The 16,844-nt window shown below is 39.5% G+C and overlaps 1 protein-coding gene across 1 annotated transcript in view; it reads left to right on the top strand.

Moving 5' to 3' along the window:
- The window catches only part of MOCOS (molybdenum cofactor sulfurase), a gene marked incomplete at its 5' end in the record, with an annotated part of 51,396 nt that overhangs the window by 26,389 nt on the left and 8,163 nt on the right, over positions 1-16,844 (top strand). The window contains 4 exons of the mRNA XM_009579165.1: positions 5,849-5,930; positions 10,085-10,209; positions 10,814-10,919; positions 14,926-15,052. Of these exons, the coding sequence (XP_009577460.1) occupies positions 5,849-5,930; positions 10,085-10,209; positions 10,814-10,919; positions 14,926-15,052 (440 nt within the window). The remainder of the gene's footprint in view (positions 1-5,848; positions 5,931-10,084; positions 10,210-10,813; positions 10,920-14,925; positions 15,053-16,844) is intronic.

Raw genomic sequence — 16,844 nt, 5'->3', positions numbered from 1 at the left:
TCATGAAGTCCATCAGCCTGAAGGGACTGTTACTGCTGCAAAGGTAAAGGAATAGGAGTCTAAAATCAAACACCTTGGCCAAAGACCTTCCCATTTTATAGCTCCCCTCCTCCTTCCAGCTGTGGGACTAGAGGGGTAGAGTCTTCAGTGGAAATCTGTATGAATTAAAATAAGGACCAGACATTATTTAGTTCAGTTAAATACTTGCACTAGCAGGCAAATATTTCATTATGTTTGCGCTTCTCTGGATTCATCAAAACTCTTTTTATTCTCTGCTGAGTGGAAAAAAAAGAGAAAAGCTTATGGAAAGTATTACGGAAAGCCCTTTGCTACTTGGGGGTGCAAATTATTTATTTTGCTAACAGTGCTGTTAGCACTGAACACTGGAACAGGTTTGTATTCCACAAAAGTCATTATTAATGCCAAGTTTGTGTGTGTCTGAATGGTGTTCATCATTTCCCTGGGGTCTAACATTTACTCAGCCTGTATGTCTTAACCATTAATAATGTATGTGCCCACATTTTCAGCAGCTAGAGCAAAATAAGGGAATCTATATTCAGATTTTTCACCCTTTATTAGAAATCCATATGAGTGGACCTGTAACTACAGTTTCCTTTCTGTTTCTACATTACAGTTGTCGTCCTCTCCAGCTGTCTGAGCGATCTCCATAAAATTAAGTCTGACCAGTTGATTTCTTTTGTCTGGAATAGGATCGTCAAATGTACATTTGGGTACTTCCACTAGTCTTGTGTGATTTTATGTGTGTGTTTCAGATCCCAAACACAATCTAGTCTCTTCTTAGGGATTCCACACTGGCTCATTGGCACAAACGCTGTTATTTTCCACTCTTCCCTTTGTAATCTTTCTTTGAAAAGGTATTGTTAATTCATGTCAGTTCTATGTGGAGCACCTTGCACCTCAAATTTTTGTAATGCATTTGCATAAACAGCCTTCTCTCACAACTTTTAAATTACCAAGTGCTTCAGAACTAATTTTTTCTAGAAATTCAGTTTCTTTCCATCTCTCTTCCTTTCTGCCAGTACTTCTTGCTTGCAGACACAATGTGAAGTCTTGTCCAAACCTTCTCCATTTATCCTTCACATTTTCAGAGATTCAGCTCTGTTGGGCCTTTTGATTGCTTCACTCTGCTCGTCTAAGTATGTTCTTAATTTTTTTCCTTGCTAGTACCACATTGTTCAGAGAAGTGCATGTCCATTAGTATGTTTGCCTGTCAATAATATCTGCACTGACATACTTCAGAGAGTCAGGAAGAAGTTTTCTCAGACAAAAATGACAGTCAAGGAACGCATTTCTCACTGAGATTTACAATATCTTGCCATAGTTAGTGCTAGGTTGAAATTCACCTTTAAATCCTACATTTTATTGGTGTCATTTTCAGAGTTTTCACTGTCATTCACCTTCCTTCCTATGAAAGTGATAACCATTTCCATCCAGAAGTGATTGACCAAGTCTATGGATCACTTTTCCTCCCCAAAGTGATTGATCAGATCTCCAGTGTGCTCTAACAGAAACGTGGTTGGCATTTATTTATAGCCCGCTTTGGTACAGCCAGTATGTAAGAGTGGAGTCATTTTATTCTTTGTATAATGACTCTAGATACCAATAATCTTAGCGCATAAAGTGGTCTGCGCCCTTTTTTTATAATAGTCCTGCTATTTTTCACTCTCATAGTGTACTTGCAACCTGTGGTATTTTTTTAATGCTTCACAGTGAGATAATGGCTCTCATTTGCTTGGGGAGACTATTCCAGAGGTTACTGCTCATAAGATAGCACAGTCGTGGGAACACATACAAACTGACAGGGTAAGACTGAACAGATAAATCTGTAGGAAGTTGTTCCAATATTTATTCTGTTTTCTTTCCTCTTACCTGCAGTCTAAATGCATTATTTGTTTGTTGGTGTTAAATTTTTAATTTTTTCTTTTATCCCTTCACATACATGGGTCATTGTTATATCTCCCACTTAAATCATTTCATGGCAGCAAATTTAATTTAATAAGTTGACTCTTCCCTTGAAAATCCCAAGTTAATCACTGTTGCTTTTGTCACCACTCTCTCCAGCCTGTCAGTAGTTTGTTGCTAATGTAGGACCTGAAGCTGAACACCACATGCGTAGCTGGAGCAGCAGTCAGTGGGGTGAGGAGCAGTCACCCTCTGATGAGCCGGGCTGGCTGTTGTGCAGCTCAGAGCCTTCACTGGCCTACAGCTGTGGCTAATGGTATTTCAGATTTGTAGCACTTACCCTGCTGACCACAGCCACCTCCAGGTCTCTTCCGGCTTTGTTGCTTTGCGAGTTTCTTTCTCCCACTGGATGCCTCCCACCTGAACTGCCTTTCCTCAGCTACAGTAGCATACAGTAGCTCCAAGAGTTTTGTTTCCTCCAACTCCCCCTCTCCTCCCCCTGCCCTCACACTCCCCATGCAGTTCCTCTGTTCTTCTCCGTGTGATGGGGACATTTCTGGAGGTGAGAAGTGGGTGAGGGAGGCGACACTGGTGGAAAAAAAAGAGGCAAAACCTTTGAGCTGCACCTTTACTGCACCTCTTGCTCTGCTGAAAGTGAAAACCCAGCAGCTCCCAGCTGACTGGGTGACAACTGCAGTGAAGCTAGCTGCCTTCCTCCTGCTCCTCTGCAAGGATGCTGTAACGACTCTGCTTTCTCTACCAGTTTCTCTGCTGTCATCTGTGCTTGTCTTATTGTGAGAGCAGGCTGTGGCAAAGATCTCCATCTAAAGCACGCTTTGCTGTCTGGAGGTGTCTCTCTCCAATAGAGAGAGCCTAAGGCAACCGTGCCTCTGGTAAGTGCCTAAAGCCCAGTGGGGCGAATCCTACATAGCTAAATTGTGCGGTATTCTTAAAGAACATTTTGCTGTTACACTATTAGATTATGGTGAAGACTTTATGTTTTAAAAGTGGCACAGATAATGAGTCTGTTCTCTCTCCCCCTCCAGGCATGTGCTTTCCTCTCCCTCTAGAACTTTTTTCATCAGTGGAAAATTTGTTTATGGCTATTTTATTTCAATACGGTTTAATATTCTGTCTTCTCTGTCCAACAAAATAAAACTGTCAGCATGATTTAATGTGACAGTAACTACTTTAATACCTTTTGCTGAATCCTCCATGTGCTGAGGCACCGCTTCATGTTCTTCTTTAACCCCTGTGTGTAGCGTGTCTCCGTAGCCCATCTAACAACCAGCCTTGGATGGGCAGACTCGCTGACTGACCTGGCTGTACGATCCTGCCGTCCCTGTTGGTAGCAAGGACATCAGACTGGGGCTCTAGATGAGGCCAAAACTGCTTGAAGGCTTAGGATCCTTCCCTGGCATGCCTGCAAAATTCGTTGGCTTGCATGGCAGCTGGGGAGCTCCAGGTATTCCCCTGATCCCTGAGGAAGGGGGTAAGTGAGAGCAGAGGGAGAGGAAGGGCTTGTGCTTGGTCTCTCATTGGCTGTACTTTACTTTGGTAGAGGGACTGAGATTTTAGTTTTGAGAAACTGCATTTCTGAATTTTGTCAGAATTATTTTGTTAGGTTATGTGGTTGTTAACAGGCATTTCCTATTCTTTTTGATGTGAAGAGTGTTAACTAACCCTTGCTGTCACAGGACCCACTTTTAGAAAATCGGTATAACTTTAAATAAGCCCCTGTGGAGAAAGACAACGACTTGAATCTCAAGTGAAGCAGTTAATTGTTAGGCTTCCAGCTCCCAGTTTAAAGGTGGGCAGGAGCAAGTGCCTTTATTTCTGGAAGCCGTGTTGCTTGAGTGGGAATCAAGGGAAATCTTCTTGTCCCACTCCATCAAATACATGGGGGCACAGATTACACTGGGCATGTTCCTGACCGACGTAAAAGTAAGCCAGACAGAATTTAGCTGAGAATACATTTCTGTAAAAGACTAATTTCTCTCTTTCCATTTTAGCTAACAATCAGCATTACTCTGGCAAGTTGGGCATTAGTTTGCCACCGCACAGAGGGAGAAATTTTGAGTGTTTGAAGGCCCTTTAAAATATTGGAGTAGAAAGATGCTAGCAAAACTGAGCAACTAATTACACTTTATGGAGTTTATTGTGCCTTCAAATAGTCATGTGTTACTGCCAATAAAAATAATGGGAATTAAGTGCATACACTGACGAAAGAATATACATGAATAGTTTATATTTCAGTCTATTGAAATAACAGACCTCTAATTTTTCTCATTGACTGAAAATAGGAGCTATAAAGACAAGAATTTTTTTTTTATATTAATACTGTGAGCACATCTGTGAATTTTATTATCAAGCAAATGACCATGGAGAATGACAGCTTTTACATTTTAGTAACTGGCAATATTCTGCTTTTTTTTTTTTGCCTTAAGATAGAATAAAATTGTAATTAACAATGTTTAACTGACCTAAACATCACTGTAAAATGTGTACTGTTCAATAAAAATGTGATACACTTGCTGGTATATAAAAGCATGGCTTTTTAAAGCCCTGAGACTCTATTTTAAGAAATTTTGTGAGTATGCCTTGCTTAGAAAGTATTTTTAAAAGGTATAACAGCTAAGGATGCATACAGGACAAAACCTTTCAAACTCTTCTTTTCCAGAAGGAATGATGCTAATGTTTTTTTTTTTCAAAGTACAAAAGCATTAGTTCTAGTTTATAAGATAATAACATTGGCTTCTTTTTCAGGTTGTTGAAGCAAGTTTAATGCATTTATTACTTACGTGTTTTATTTTCCTAAGTGAACCTCGCTTTTCCTCCTCTGTCTTCTGAAGCATACTAACATCATTAGCTAAAAAAGGAGTAGATGTCTTTCTGTATTGAAAACTTCCATGGAACAGAGCTGATAGTTGGGATATAGTGAATTTGAACTACATTTCATTATTCTTCAGAGGAGAATAAAACAATTTGATTTCACCATATCACAGAGCTGGTAGAGCTTGATTCTTATTTGTACTACAATAATATAAACAGGAAGTAATGAGTGAAATTGAAACATGCTGATATAAAGCTGGGGTACAGGAGATCAGTCTTTGCTGGTTTATGTTGCAGTATAATGGATTCATTGCAGCCACACAGTAAACCCTTTCTTAGTCATTTCAGATTATTGCTTTCAATTAACAGAAAGGAAAATAGTACAGTTTTTCTTTTAGTTCTAGGAAGCCACAGTAGCCTTTCCATCTCTTTGGCTCATTCTTTTCAAGATAAGAAAACTATGGAAGAAACTGTTAACAATAGATCATTACCAGGGATTCCTCATCTGGTTTAAACTTAGAAATGGATAGATGGGAATAATTCTCTCATTAGTGGTTTCCATACATTTTATCTTTAAATTATTGTAGTTTTATGACACATTATATTTCTTCCCTTGAACAGCCTGTGCTTATTTTTTCTCTCCACCCCCCCTCCATCTTTCATCTTTCTGATCACTCCATCCCGCCACTCCAAAAAAAACCAACCCGACAGTGATTAACCTCATTTCCTGATTTGCTAGAGGGGGCACAACAGTGATAAACTCATCCTTTCAACAGAAAGAGGCAGTAATTCTGTGCCAGTTTCGTTGCCCAAGATACACAGAGAATGAAGTTACTCAAAGCTGAAACTGTATATTCCTTAATGTGGTTTGGGTACCAAGGTCATCTGCAGCCTTTGCTCTTTGCATTATCATTTGGAGCCACCTGCAGGCAGAGAATATAATTCTAGCAAAAAGAAAAAGGATTTTTGTCACATGCTATTTGGGAGGCTGCTGTGATTGTGAACAGGTGCAAAAATAAGAACTTTTTTCATGACCCTATATTTCTGCATAAATTTTCCTTTTTTAAATATGGTTTGTTCTCTGCCCATCTAGGCATGGACCCAATATCTGTATCACTAGAAGAAAATACTGGAAAAGAGGCTGTGATCTGTGAGAGTAAAGTCTGTTCACACAGGTGAGTGAGAGCAGAGAGGAATCGAAGCTGAACATCACTGCAGTGACACTCAGGACATGATTGGATGGACACACAGGGTCAGAAGTCATTAAAAAAAGAGGGGGAGGGTGGAAAGCAATGAATGCCTTGGTGGACCATGAGAAGACAGATTTAGATAGGTAATTTGTCATGCCCAGCATGTCTGGTAGAAAACACTTATAAATAATAAAAATTAAAAAGGGGGGGAAGGAACAGTACAAGAGACTGTGATGAACTGGCACTCACCTGAATAAGGGAGATCTTTGTTTTGCTTGCTGCGAGGATGAGAAAAGGGAAAGGTTTCCCCAGTTACTTCCAAATGCCAACTGGGGGGCCTCAGCAGGACTCCAGAATTCAGTTCCTTCATTTGACAGTAATGATGCTGGCAACTTTGCCCATTTCATGCTGTGCGGATTCAAAATTGCTAGAGCCCGCTGAGGTTATAAACAGCTTTCCATATTTACAACCCTTTTTAATTTTGTTTTGACCACCCATGTTGATCAGTGTCCCCTTAACAATCTTGGGAAGATTGCAGGTGAGTATGTGAAATAACATTAACTCTAATCAAGAGACATACCACTTCAGTGAAATATAACATTATGCATAAATTAATTTCCTATCAGTGAACTTAAGTGTTTATCCATCGTATTTTCTAAGTACTTCCCAGTCTCATTAAGTTTTCTGAGTGGCAGTGTATCAAGTGCCTTCCTAAAGTACATTTGCATTATCTACCACATTTCTTTTCACCGAGTCTCTTGGTAAGTCCAACTAAAAGAGCCACTTACAGATTTACGTCTTCTTTTAACCAAGTTATACTAATTCTTTGTAACCCTCTACATTTGTTTGTAACACATAAACAAACCAGGAGAAGACCTGGCCATTTTCCCTATGGAGCCGTGCAGGAAATGATCTTCTCCTTCTTTTCTACTAGCTATTCAGGTGATAAAGAGGATCTTTTTCTCAGAAGTGTATTTTCCTCAGGTAGTGGAATTCACCCAAGAGTCATTTGTTTTAACCATCTGTCCCACTTCCCTTAGTGTTGATTCATCCTTAGCCTCCCCATGGTTAGCCCATCTATTACAGGCTGTAAAATAGCCTAGGTTATCTTTCTCTCTGTGTGCATATAATTGGATGCCATACTATTTATCGTAGCTTGTCTTTCATGTCACTGACTATGTCATTGTTAATGTATGAAATAGGAAGTTTTCATGGGAAACTGCTTAGAGTTCTGAGGAGGAAGAAAAGGATGGAATGACAAAGAAAAGAGAGATGCAAGGTAAATTGCATAAAGCGGACTGTGATTAGCAAATAAACAAGGCAGGAAGTAAGGCAGGATGAGTGGACAACATCGATGAGGCTCCCAAACTGCTCAGAGATCCAACAGCGCTGATGCCAGGTTCCCGTGTTTCAGCAGGGGAGCCTCCAAGGCCAAAAAATGGAAATAGGAGCAAAACAGTACTTTGCAGTAGGACAGAAGGTGATTTGTGGTCTGGGTCTTTTCTGCAAAGTCTTTTCTGAAGTGAGCAGTGGGACCAAAAGTCTTTGTTAAAAGGCTTTTATTCGAAAGAAACCCCTACTGAAGGCATTTTCCACTTACTAATTCTGCTTTCTGATGCTGTGATTTCATCCAGTTCTGTTGGCTTAGGTGGTTACTCTGAATTTACACTGAGATAGCTGAGAAAAGCACATGATGTAGAATCTGCAAGCAGTCACGTGGGGAAGTTTAATCTCACAGCAGCCACGAAAGTTTAATGATCCCAAGTTTCCCTTGTGAAGCAATTAATCAGTGTTAGCCTTCATCTCAGCAGGGGTTGTCCATCAGCATGTGCTGCTCACATTGGAGGGACATGGCTTTCTAGTATAATATCTAACAGTGGACAGATGCAAGTAGAAGCTAGTGATGTTAAGGTTATTTATGTTGCAGAAGACCCTAAATGCTCAAGGTTAGTGCTCTACTGAAATAGGCAGGGACACAGCTTCCTTTTTGACAGGCCACAATATCAAAGAGATCAAAGGAAGGGTATCAGTGGTAGAAGAAGACAAAGGCATAGTTAAAAACAAGGTGAACTGAGCCTTTTGTACGTAAATGTATGTATTATATCCCTTGGGATCAATGTTCAGACTTCAGCTGTCCTTGTTTCTTGTTCAATAAATTACCTAGCTAGAGGGACCAGCTGTAATGCACTGAAGCTAAATGACATAAGAAGAAGATGAGTGGGGAACTCAAGGCAAACAGCAAGTAGAATCTGAGAGAACTAGGCCCTCCTTTATAAATTGCCTGACATGTGCCAAATGAAACGTAATGCTGACAGATGTAAAGTAATACTCAACAAAAATAAACATAAGCAGAAAATGAGTAGAATTGAGCTACAACAGAAGGACTTTGAATAAGACCTTGAAGAGATGATGGTACTTGCTCAGAAAATCATCTGACAATAAGGGAAAGCAATTTGAAAACATAGGAGTCTTGGAATAAAAAAACTACACAGTGACATTTGATGAAATACTAAGAATGCTGTGTGTCTCTAACTCAGCCACCATGACTCAAAATGGTAGGCAAATAAAAAAGAGGGCAAAACTTTGATCCTGATTTATACAGTATTAAGCCCTAGCAGGCTGCTAGAGGTAATTGGCTCAGGAGAGAATTTAAATACCCTAGCACCTCTGTTTGGGTGGGAAAAAATATTTGGGGAATTTGTTTCACCTTTACTATTACCATGGAAGATTCATGCCTTCTCATTAGCAGCCTTCTCCCTAACACAGCGACCAGCAAGGATACAAGAACTGCTCAGCTCAGGCTACAGAATCTCATGTGGAGTCTCATCTTTTTGCCCTTGTTTCTTGCCACAGTGCCTGCATCTCATAATACCAGAGTTTCATTTCAGCTCTAGGACTCGCTGGCTAGATGCAGCTGTGGTTGGCGTCAGTCCAGTCTCAGAGTGGGGAGAGGGATGCAGAGCTGCACCACAATCAAAATTCAGAACAACCGCTGAAGAGATATCTGATCCCTGCAGGATTATAAAATGTCTTTGATTCCACTTGTCCCAGCCTTCTACGTGTGTAACTCAGCTGAACCTAAAGCATTTCATAAAGCCAAGCCACTTCTCTCAGTCCTAGGGTTTAGAATCTTCTGCTGTGAGGAGCTGTTTTCTTGTTTCACAGAGCAGATGGTATCCATGCAGATCAGCTTCTTTGGCTGGATAGGACAAAAAGGTGAGCATAGGACCATTGCTACCTCACTTTCCTTACTACAAGAATCCTGCCTAGATCGGCATGAGAATTTGCATTCCTCTTATCCATTTATGCCATTTAAAAGTTAGATGTCAGTCAAATCTCCTTTTGTAATCAATAAAGAGAGTTAAACGCTCCCAGAGTGAGGTCTAATATAGATGAGAACTACTTACCTCTTTTCGTTGTCTGTGAGGGGAACCCAGATAACTAATTTAAGATGGAAGTTAAGATTACTCAGGGCTAAGGAATCTAATGGTAAATAGGATCGCTTCCCAGTGGTCTGATCGGTGCCCTTCTTGAACAGAGAGAGGTGGTCTCAAAATTCCTTTACTAGTAATGGAAACCATCTTTAGATAGAGAGATACTTGGGCCCTGCTAGTGGAACCATGTTTTAATGTGGAGTATCTGTACTAATATGAATTAAATAAGGGAATTAACATCGTTGTACCTGATGGGATCATTAAAAATTGCATACAGTATGGCACAGTGAGGCAATCTTAAATTCAACTCAGATTAATCCTCTTTGTTTTAGTAAAAAGCACAGACCAGAGAATAACTTTTTCATAATATTGTATTGTAATATGGGCTACCAGTTACTGTACTTCAGAGTCGGTGTCTTGAGTGTCGCAATTATTTAATCCTTTATTCCACAGTAATTTTCTGTATAAAACTACATTAGAACTCGTGAATATTAACTTCAAGACTAACAGAGTAAAATTGAGGAAATTGGGAGATAAAATTATGCAGAACTTTACATCTCTGTTTTATCACTCATCAGAGAATACAGATTCTGTATCTTGTATTGGAAGAAGCAGAATAAACATCTTCGTAATTCGTCTTCAGTTTTGCAAATTAATGTTTGGGCAATCAAATTTTGCTAAGAAGTCCCTCTTTTCTCATAATAGGGTAAAAACATATGACTGTGGAGAAAGAATTGCTGACTGGTTCTCTTTGCTTCTTGGTCGTCCATGTCGCTTGATAAGACAAAGTTCAGACATGAAAAACAGGTCGCATCAGAAAAATACAAAAGGTATGTTGTCATTCTTAAAAATATTTGTGATTCCTCACTTAGTAAACATCAGGCTCATGGACTTCATACTGACTATATAATTACCCTGATAAAGGGTGAAAGAGTCATACAATATTGGTCTAGTAGGTTTCAAAGGGCGCATTTATACCCAAACTGTATTTATGCTGTATTTATACTTGTTACATTTGGTGAAAATGTACAGATACACCAGTCTGGGTTTTTTTAATCATCATGACCATGATTTTGTCTGGAAACTCAATGATCATTTTGAAAAATGATCATAAAAAATCTATAAACAAAGAATTTATTCTTAGACTAAATTTCGTTATAAAAAAGGATCAAATGGAAAGAGCATCAAAAATCCATAGATATTGCTCTTGTAAATTGTTTTACAAATTTGGTAAAATCTCAGCTTTATCTCAGTTTCTAAATGCATTGCGTCATTATGAGGGGATTCTTGGAATCTTTTCTTAGTGTCTGGAGCCGAATGAATAATTTTTTAATGAGAATGAATAAGAGGTCAAAGGAAAGATGAGGTGACATTACTAATACAATCTTCCTTATTTTTAACGATCATTTTAGAATATTGGATTCATTTTTTCAGGTCTGGCATCTGCTACAAACATCTCACTCTCTCTTGTGAATGAAGCACAATACCTCCTGATAAATGTAGCAAGCATTCTGAAGCTGAAAGAACGTATTTCTGCAAGGTAAGATCCTTCCTTCTGTCTTGAGAAGTCTCTCAGCAGTCTTGAATTCCAGAATCTTGCCATAAGATGCCAATATGACTGTTTTATCTGGAAATTTAGAGATAGTCACTTTTCAATGTTCAACAAATATATAAGTAACTAAACTGGTATAATTACTCATTCCTGTATGACTTCTGAAAATTTGGATTAAATGCTTGAACGTAATCTTTCTGCCAGACATCTTTAGGAAAACTTAAGCAAAATTCTCGTCAAATGATTTGGAGGCAGGAGACTATTGGGAACCAGCCAACTTCTGTTTGTGGGAAGAACAAGTTTAATTAGGTTTTCTCAACATAAATAATCTAGCAGGTGAAAATACCAAATCTTGCTACTTGCTGAACTATTTCTTTCCTGTGGGAAGGATTAACATTTATAGCAAACATTCACAACAGAAATATTTTAAAACTACTTGCAGGACTGGATTAATTTCGTTTCTTAATTGAATTTGGCTTCAATTCAAAAGCGGGAGATACAAGGAGCAAATGAAACATTGAGCCAGCCCACAGTTCAAAGACAAGGAACCCGCTACCAACTAAATTTTCATATGCTGAAAATAGAAGGTTGCTGTTTCTTGAATATAAGTAGGACAGGCTCAAATTCTACCGAAAATCTGCCCTCAAGGCCTCCATCAGGGCTGTGCATCCCACAGCCCCAGCATTTGTCTCTGAGCCCCTTTCTCCTGTCTCACCAAACTTCCCTGCCTCTGCTTGGAGTCATCTTCTCTCCTCTTAGTCACCCACCAAACATGCCCCCTGCATTGAAATTCCTGTTTTGAGTAGAGGAGGAATATATATATGTATAGCTGTAGGAGGATACATATATAGCTTCAGGATTTAAAACCAGTGACTGAATGAAGCATCACTACAGACCACTGGAGCTTGCATTGCCTGAGGGTTTTCTTTCTTTAGGAGAAGATAGTTGGGCAATTTTAGCATATCATGGCAGTGCTCCTCTGGGAAGAATGCCTGGAAAAGGTTTGAATCAGTCCATCTTTCAGCCGTTTTGACTACCCTTGCTAGTGATAGTTAATGCCTTCTTTTGAGGATTGACTGGCTCGGTTACACCTCCTCGAGAGAACAACACTTGCAGGCATGCCTTACTCAGACTGGGCTTTTTCCATGGTGAGACCCAGTGAGGAACCTTCCAGACGTGGGATCTGAGTGCAAAGAAGAGGAGTAAGGCACCAGAGGAAGCAGCAAGTGAGGATGAAGGAGGACAGGGAACTTTGGTAAAACATGCAATGTCAGATGATCCACTGATTTTGCGCCTAGTATCTTCCAGTACGACTAGGCTTGTAATCTCCTTTTCTTCAAAGGAAACTCCAAATGTGACTGGAGCTGCCATGATGCCCGAGAAGCATCTTGCTTCCCATTCTGCAGCACAAGTTGGAAAACTCTTTCCTATTTTGCCATGCAGTGCTTTCTCAGGGTGCTGGGGAAAGGAATTCAGCATAGATATACAGCATCATCATTTTGCACTGTTAGTAAATTGTGGTGGACGAACTTTCCAAATAGTGAACTGTATAATGTACTTTCTAGAATCTGCACATATGGGTCTTTATTAAATGTTTTTGGTTTTTAGAAAGTATTATTTAGCTTCTTGGCATGTGAATTTGTTTTTGTTTAATGGAAACCTGCTAAGATTTATAAAACAATTTTAATCTTCAATTAAGTTTTAATAATTTCTCTTTGTTTGTATCTTCTGTAAGTAAAAATTAATCCTCCAGTTTGCACTTGGCTCTTGGGAGATGATCTAAAACAGAAACAGTAATTTGATTAAAAATTAGAATGTAACATACTGTTGGAGAGCTATATGTATATGGAGAAATCTGCCTCTCTGGTGTTGCCTTTACAGGTCACCTCCATGAAAATCCCCATGGATAAGGCCTGGCCTTATGCTCAAATGTTCTTGCTAGAAATATGCCCCTGAAGATGCAAATAGTCATTTTCAAGTTTGCCTGTTAAATATATGTAATGTGTTCTGGACTGCAGGGCCCACTACCATGAAAAGTCCAAAGTACCCAGGCTGGCTTTGGCAAAATACACTGATTTTCACAACAGATCCTGGCTGAGAATTGCAGGATGAAGGTGCCACTCCATCCAGCTGATGCATGTTTTGAGCAGGGGGCAAATGATGGGCATTTACTCAGATACATGCTGCCAAGTAATTAGAAGCAGTTCTGAGGGCTGGGGATAGGCACAGGAGAGGTAAGGTACTTTGGAGGTGAGCCTGAGCAGGTTGAAGGCAGAGAGACTAGGAGTAAGGGCACTGCAGTCTTGGAGGATCAGCAGCAAGGGATAAAACACTAGAAACTAGGAATAGTTTTCAGCAGCTGGCTCAGGACGCTGCAGGCCCAGCTCTGAGGTTACTGGGGCTTTTGATGCCCCCACCGGTACCAGCTGGGGTGGCAAGCACTGATACGTCACAGAATGCATTCAAAACTAGAGGCTACACAGCATCCGAGCTCCAAGAGCCCACAGCAAAGCTAGGAAGCACAACAGCATAACTGAACTTGTTCATGACTAACTGCTATTTTTCTCCCTGTCTGTCTGAGCGTCGACATAGTTTACACTTTCTGTTGGCTCCTATCTCCTGCAATCATTACGAATTGTGTCTCAGCCATGGGATTGCTTGTGGGATCTCGAGGGAAGACCTGTAGCCCTTCAGCTTCCCATCCCACTCTCTACCCCCAGGCTGCTGGAGCCCTTGTGAACGGTGAAGGCTCGGTAGAGCAGGGCTTGGGTGGTTTGACTGAAAGCCTGCACAGGCAGTTTATCCTTATGCACATTTGTCTGCTAAAGAGGATCATCCAGACTATTTTAAATAAAATCAAGCTCTTTTTTTCACCTAACAGGCCTCTTCTGCCAAGACTGCTTGATGTGAACAGTTTTCCCTGTGCTTTGATTTTGCATGTTTTCCCTCATTTTAATTAAAACACATTTTAAACTGCATGTCCTTACTTTTTTTAAATTTTTTTTTTCCAGAACAGAAGCTTCTCTTTTCACTACTTACCCAGATTTCTGCCTGTGCTGTAGGGCATATCCGAAAGTTGTCAGACCACAGCTGATGGAGTATCGAAAGTTCTTCATGTCCATGATAGCTAATGCAAAAACAAATGCTCTTCTCGCTAACAATGGCACTGAGAGAACTCCCTTGCAAATTTTAGGGCTGTCTTTCTTTCTGGTACTGGTCGGGTTCTCCTTTAGAAGGAGAGTAAAGAATGACAATTCAGAGGTACAGCCAGATTTCTGATATTTGTATGCAGTCTGTTGCTCTGTCTGCCTCATATATGTTCTCCGCACTGACACAAATCTACACTCTGGCAGTTCAAATGCTTGTAAAAAGGTGGAGATACCACCACAGAGAGATTAATTTTTTTCAAAACACCTATCATTTGGTGCAATCTGCTGCATCCCAAAGGCAAATAGTAATAATATGATGTATATATTCTCTCATAAAATGCCTTTACTGGCCTTTTTCACCTTCAGCGTCTGCTGTTTTTGTCCCTGTTGCCACTGCAGCATGTGCAGAGTAAGTTTTTATTTGCCTTCTTTTTAGAAGCATTTAACAAGTCAAATGATTGCTAACTCAAAACATCTTTTCATTTGTTGCCATTAGCCTTACATATGATAAGTAATAAGGAATTTTCTCATATGCATTGTTCACAATCTCCTGTCTACATGCTTTCATATGTACTTCACAGTTCCAGGTTACACCTCTGAAGAAGCCACCTAGAGGATTACAAATTGTAGTCGAAGGATTGCAAATTATAGTTGAAGGCTTACAAATTATAGTTAAATACCTTGTGCCATTTTCATAGCCTTTGTAATAAAACTCGGTCCAGGTTATTCTGGAGAAACATTTGCTGAATCATATTAGCCACTAGATTCTTACAGCACAAATATCTAGTGCAGAACTAGTTAATAAACCCTATTTTTTCTTTTTCTCTGTCAACTCTGTGAGACAGATTGGAAGAGCCATTGGAAATAGAGGAATTAATCCGACGTTTCCGTGCCAACATTGTCATCAGTGCACCAGAGTCCTTTGAAGAAGAAGAGTGGGCTGAGATTTCAATAGGTGCTCTGCGATTCCAGGTGCGAACTCATCTTCCTTGTCCTAGTCCCAGTCTATCACAAAGTATTTTGACCCCTGGAGACAGAGCAATTTTTGCAAGGCTTTGACTGGAACATGGGCGGCACAGTTTGTGCAGATGAAACTTACGAAGTGTGTAAAAAAAAAAACCAAACATGCTGTGACCTGTGGCAAACATGCTTCAATATAATTGAGAGGTTTTGACATATTTCTCCACACCTTTTTTTTTTTATTTCATAATCCGTAAAATTTCCCACCTCTGTCCAACTGAGCAGAAAAATAATCACTGTTTTGAGGCAGTTTGCAGCAAATATTTAACCAGCATGTCACGGGAGAATACTGGTTGCTGTTAAGCGTAATAGTCCAAATGCAGCCTCGGATTGCTGCACATCAAGCAACTGACTGCCAAAAGACTGGACATGAATACAAGTGAACGATCACTGTCTATTGCTCTCTCTTGTATACATGTTGTCTTAATGTCCATTCAAGACATGTTTCTAAGTCTAGCCTGATAGGGTTTTTTCATATGTTATGCTTTGTATCATATCTAACAAAATAACGTGCTTTGTACTGTAAGGAAAATGCTGAAGAGTTAGACTTTGTTGGCAAATAGATTCTTTTGAGAAAAACTTCAACAAAGGATCCATGAAGAAGCTACACATGAAACCTAAGGGAATGATGCACACATGTATTACATGTTCTGCTGGATTTGTCTGGTCCTTAGATGTGAAATATGTATTTGAAAATGCAATGCCTAGGATGTGGAAGTGGCTTATTCATTGTTTTCTTAGGGATGATAATGAAGGTGTGAATAACAGAAGTGCTAAGGTCGGATCTAGAAGCTGTGATAGACATCACTCCTATTTCTTTCTGGTCAGCATACTGTAAGAAATGGAGAGGCCATTTTTTCAGTAAGGGTGAAAATTATTACTTGTCTGCTCTCTTCTTATGTGTACTTCGATCAGTAAGCTGTAATATGAGATACAGAAAATTGAGGGAAAATTTCTTTAGGTAGGAGATGAGGACAAAATCATTGGTATAATAGCTTGCTGGAGGCTGGATTTGCAGTAGGGATCTCAGCTCAGGATCCTTTTGTGGAATATACTGTAAAACTACAGAATAAAAAGGCACTCCTGTTTCTGGCATTGAAACACTTTAAGAATGCAAGCTGAAAATAGAAAGGCTTATGCAACTTGCATTGTCTTTTCCAGTCTCTGCTAGGTCCTTATTCAGATACTGATGTAGTAACAGTAGAAATTACGTTAATGGTACTTGATGCCAGGAAAATGGTAGAAGAAGCTGTTGAACAAAGCAAAGCAGGGAAAAATATTTCCTTCTCTGTCTTGTTTTCTTGTTCTTTTAATAAAATATTAAAGCTGTGGAAAATCATCTTCTAAAAAAGGTGGGCCAAATGTGTGGTTTCGATGATTACACTGAAGAGTTGTACAAGCAGTTCTAGATGTACCTTAAAGAACTGAAGTAGCACTTCAGATCAGCATATAAAAATGTTCGCAGTGTCAGGTTCAATTATTTGGCCTATTTGAAATTTGTGATACATTTTACAGAAATAGAATGTGTATATTGAGATGCTGTTAAGACAGTTTTTATAACGTACAGCTTTGCTAAAGTTAGGGTTGCAACATTAAGGGAAACTGGGATATGTCTTCCTTCTTAATTTTAATGCTTTAAAAGTTAAGAAGAAATTCGTTGCAGTTTTTTTCCCTAAAAACACACCCTAGTGCAAACAAGAATTAACTTTAAGAACCATGCTCTGTCTGTTACAGTAGAGGTTCT

Source organism: Fulmarus glacialis, unplaced genomic scaffold (assembly GCF_000690835.1).
Source record: "Fulmarus glacialis isolate BGI_N327 unplaced genomic scaffold, ASM69083v1 scaffold16740, whole genome shotgun sequence".
Lineage (NCBI taxonomy): Eukaryota > Metazoa > Chordata > Aves > Procellariiformes > Procellariidae > Fulmarus > Fulmarus glacialis.
The sequence above is the reverse complement of the archived record's forward strand: the minus strand, read 5'-3'. Positions and strand labels throughout refer to the sequence as shown.